At 38.2% G+C, this 4,865-nt stretch overlaps 1 protein-coding gene across 2 annotated transcripts in view; it reads right to left on the reverse strand.

Annotated features, from left to right (window-relative positions):
• Positions 1-2,784: 2,784 nt before the first annotated feature.
• Positions 2,785-4,865, reverse strand: part of rab3ab (RAB3A, member RAS oncogene family, b) — a 23,214-nt gene continuing 21,133 nt past the window's right edge. For both annotated transcript variants that reach the window (XM_014010813.1, XM_014010814.1), the window contains exons 4-5: positions 3,866-3,990; positions 2,785-3,584 (exon numbers count right to left, since the gene is read on the reverse strand). In XM_014010813.1, coding sequence (XP_013866267.1) covers positions 3,394-3,584; positions 3,866-3,990 — 316 coding nt within the window. In that variant the 3' untranslated portion in view covers positions 2,785-3,393. The remainder of the gene's footprint in view (positions 3,585-3,865; positions 3,991-4,865) is intronic.

The following is a 4,865-nucleotide window of genomic DNA, read 5'->3' on the forward strand; positions in this document are numbered from 1 at the left end:
ACACACACACACACACACACACACACACACACACACACACACACACACACACACACACACACACACACATCCTTGTATTTGCATCAAAACTGAGGAAATTGTTTTGACATCCATTAATTTTTGTAACCGTATTTATGCCTAACCCAGACATTTTCCCTAAAATTAACCATAACTGGTCTATAGTTAACTCTAACCTGAACCAGAACTTAATTCACACCATAACACTAAACCGAACTAGTAAAGCACAGCAGAGCTGCAAACAAAGTGAGGACACTGAAGAGGTCCTCACTTTACATCAAAGACCTCACCTTGATAGTAACTGTTGTGCAAATGGTCCTCACTCTGTAGTCAAAACAAATACACACACTCTCTTACACACACAAGAAGTCCTCAACTAACCTATGAGCTCTGAATAAAAAAAACTTAACCATTTGCTTCCTTTCCAGGTGCTTAAAAACAACAATAGTTTTTCAGTTTTTTTAGCATGTTTTTTTATTGTTTTACCACAAAGTACAGATAAAAACATCCACATCATATTCTCTCACATTAATGGCCCAAACTGAAAGGATCTGAGGAGGCAGTGATACAAGACCAAATAAATAATAATAATAAAAAAGAAGTTACATGTTTTCTGCGTGCTCGTAGATCTAGTCGGCTGGACGGCATCTGTTTTTATGGATTATACTGTGTTTTGTGAATTGCTTCATAACTGAGTGACGCAGTCGTTCACAAGCAGGCCTAGAAATCAATGCAGATACAGCACAACATGGCTCTTTTTTTAGCGTTTTCAGGTCTTTTTTCTCCTCTTTTATTTCTTGGTTTTCGATGCAAGCCTGAGTCGACACAACACAATCCACACGAAGGGTATTTACAGATGGAGAGGAAGACGGATTAGAAAGGAGAACAGTTTATAAGTTTTGTACAACTAGTATAAAGTAAAATACACACATCGTTAAAATCACTAAAACGATTCATTTTCGTCCGTAACGTGTTCAAATATAAGAAAACTGGTCAGATTTTTCCTTCCAGACATTTTCAGGACTGAAACAGGAATTTACGCTTTGGTCAAAATAAGAAAAATCAGTTGAAGAAATCAGTTTTAGCCATAAAACAGGTGTGTGCGGTAAGTCTGTCGGAGGGCCCACGAGTGCTGCATTGTTGATTTTTCAAAGACAGAAGATATCAAACTCCGTCATTGGCTCTCGGTGTTTATCTGAGCAAACATTTCAACACAAAGCGAGGACACACAGAGGCTGCATGAGTGTTTAAAGCTGCTCTGTAATGCTGGGGACGAAGGAGTGCTGCTCGTCTTTAAGCAAAGAGATGTAAAGAGTGAATGAAAACCCAGCAACAACTCAAGTTTTAACGATCTAACTATCCAGATTTTAGATTGTTCTTTTAAACTCAACTCATATTTAACCAAAGTGGAAACCAAACCCAGAACTCTGGATCAAACTGATGATCCAACCTTGAAAACTAAAGAGTTGAACTGGTTCTAATCGGACCCAATCGAGGTTACAAATAGGGTTGTTTTTAATCAGGGGCGGAGCTAGAGGGGTGGTGCACTTGGTTGGCCACCCTCCAATGTTTGACAAATGGATGGGGATCTTGGATTTTGTATTTGCATTTAGATTTTAATAGATTGTTCTCTGATACTACTATACTAATTACATTTTCAGCTGTGTAAGTTTAAAAATGATTGACATATAGCCCTTTWTAAAATTAGCATTAGCATTAGTGGTTAGCTTAATTTGGGATTACCATTGACAATCGGCATGTGATCATTCTTAGCTACGCCAAAACAAATTTCATCTCAGTAAGTCTTAAAATGGCTGAACTATAGCCATTTAACGTTAGAGGTGGCGGCCATTTTGAATTTCTGATCCGCATTTAGAATTTGSTAAAAAATGTTTTCGGKTACTTRTGCACCAAGCTTCAGCTTTGSTGTCTAAAAATGTCCYGATAATAAGCTGTGACTAGCATTCAGCATGTTTGTTTTAGATCATTCTTTGTTACGATCACAAATTTTCAGCTCAGTATTTCTTTAAAAATTTGAAATTAGTGGTGGCGGCCATCTTGAATTTTTAAATCCAAAGTATTTTCTATTAATTGTACATGCCACCTTATGGCCACCCCTGTGCCACTCCATGCAAAAAAAGTCTAGCTCTGCCCCTGGTTTAAACCCAGTGGTTTTAACTGTGGAAGATAAAAGGTAAAATACTATAAAACCTGTGCAACAAAACTTTCCATTCTGCAAAACTGCATCCACATGCTTTAGAGACACTGATACATCTGACTTTTTAAAATTATTCCATTTTTCCACTTTAAATTAAGAAAAGTAAGGACAACAACAATGATGTTCTGTTAATCAGAGACTAAAAGTATGAATTTTCAACAATCCCTTCAAAAAAAATTAATTCCATTTTCACTTTAAGAACATTTCTTATGGTCCAGCACAATTATAATTTAAAGATCTTTGTTGATCCCACAGCACTGATTCAGATCATAAAACCAAAAACACAGTTCAGACTCTTTCATGGGACTTTTTTTTTTTCAAAATCCAAAGTCAAATTTTACAATTTAAACATTAAAAGGAGTAGGAGACAGGGAAATATAGGTACTCTCTGAAGAGGAGCTGCTTGCACACATCCAAACAAAATCTACAACACAGAACTTTTTTTTAATTTAATACTTTCCTTACAGAATATCATAGTTTTTAAAATGTATTTCTAGATGTGCATACCTGTAGATATTACATATATGTATATATTGCACAACATCTATATGTACATTTGAAATAAATATAATTAAATAAAATGTCTCTATTTTATTTTTAGGTTTTTTTTTATTTTTGCTCTTTGTCTCCTTGCTATAGCTTGTTTATTTTCTTTACTCCCTCACTGCTTTAGAAAAGAAGAAAAGTGAAGAATACAAAATAAAAATTTGCTGAAGAAATGTTTAAAAATATAGAAAGGCAGACTAAAAATGCTCTGATGAGCTATTAAAAGGAAATGCTTGTTAATTAATGGAGGTTTCGAGTTTAAATCGAGGAAATATTTGAAGGAAATGACAGCTGATTTCGGAGCATATTTCAGCCTTCTTGGTCACCAAAATTTTTATATATAGATATATCTTTTCAGGACATTAACTGACATGAAACAAAGAATTGTAAACTTTGGAAGGATTTAAATGGCACTCTGAGGATGCACGCCGTCAAATCCTTCTTCTAAAACTACACTGAGGATCAGGGAAACCACGGTCAACTGATGAAAGAGCAAAAAGGAGCAAGTGGGGAAAAGGTGATGAATAAGAATCCGAGGACCTGGGAGTCCAGCTGAAGAAAAGGGGGAAAAAAAGGACAGCAGGGAAAAGGGTTAAAGAAGAGAGTCAGCTTTAACATGCACAGTCCTGGTGAGGAGGGGCGGGCTGCTCTGTCAGCTGGGGCCCCTGTTTGGCCCCCGTGACTGCAGGGTCGCCAGCATCCAGGCTCTCGGACATCTTTTCACAGATGATGTCAACGAGGCGCTCGAAGGTCTGCTTCACGTTGATGTTGTCCTTGGCGCTGGCCTCGAAGAACTCAAAACCTGGCGGAGAAACAGGAACAAAGGTCAGACAAAAATCATTTCTAATGGAAAGATTGGCATAATTTCTGCTGCAGCTATTATCGGTTCCCAGAGGACATTTTCCCAGAATCTTCTTTGTTTTTGGCCCRGTCTTGAATGGAGGTTTTATCATGAATTGCACATTAGTAACAATTAAAACAAGGTGAACTTAAATTTGAGTCATCTGCAGGTTCCTCTTTGCTGCGCTTCAGCTCTGCCACCAAAGCTAAAGCTAACAGACGCAGAAGTTAAGTTGAACTCACCAAGATGTTCGGACAGCTGCCGGCCCCTGTCTGCGCCCACCACCCGCTCGTCCTCCATGTCACACTTGTTTCCTACGAGCAGCACCTGGGCATTGTCCCACGAATATGTTTTAATTTGAGTCGACCTGAGAACAAACACGGTCAGAACGGGAACTTAAAGTCTAATCACTGTAGTAAGCAGCGTGAAGTTTAACCAGCCACAACGTGGGAATAATTAAAATACAACCCCAAGTGCAATGAAGTTTGGACGTTGTGTAAAACATAAATAAAAAATAGCCTATTTTCACTTTAATACACACAAAGGCAAGATATTTAAAATTCAAATGGATACACTTTATTGGCTTTTACAAATATTGGCTCATTTTGAATTTGATGCCTGCAGCATGTTCTAAAAAAGCAACAAAAGAGTTGAAAGTTGAGGAATGCTCAAAAAACACCTGTTTGGAGCAACAGGTTCATTGGAAACAGGTGAGTGTCATGACTGGGTTTAAGGGGCGCATCCTCGAAAGGCTCAGATGTTCACAAGCAAGGATGGTGCGAGTTTCACCACTTTGTGAACAACTGTGAGAGCAAATAGTCCCACAGTTTAATGTTTCTCAATGTACGATTGCAAGGAATTTAGGGATTTCATCTTCTACAGTCCGTAATATCATCCCTGCATTAAAAACACACATCTTTCTGTAACAGATACTGGCACGTAGGCTCAGGAACACTTCAGAAAACCACTGTCAGTGAACACAGTTCGTCTCTACATCTACAAGAGCAAGTTAAAACTCTACCATGCAAACTCAAAGCCAGATATCAACAACAACCAGAAACCCTGCCGGCTTCTCTGGACCTGAACTTATCTGAGATGGACTGACACCAAGTGGAAAAGTGTCCTGTGGTCTGAAGAATCCACATTTCAAATTGTTTTTGGAAATCATGGACATCAGATAAGTCTGTTTGGGCTCCTTTGATTAGTTTCATCACATGGTGAGGGTGGGGGGTTTGGGATCGG

The sequence above is a fragment of the Austrofundulus limnaeus genome, unplaced genomic scaffold, assembly GCF_001266775.1.
Source record: "Austrofundulus limnaeus strain Quisiro unplaced genomic scaffold, Austrofundulus_limnaeus-1.0 Scaffold73, whole genome shotgun sequence".
NCBI classification, from domain to species: Eukaryota; Metazoa; Chordata; class Actinopteri; order Cyprinodontiformes; family Rivulidae; genus Austrofundulus; species Austrofundulus limnaeus.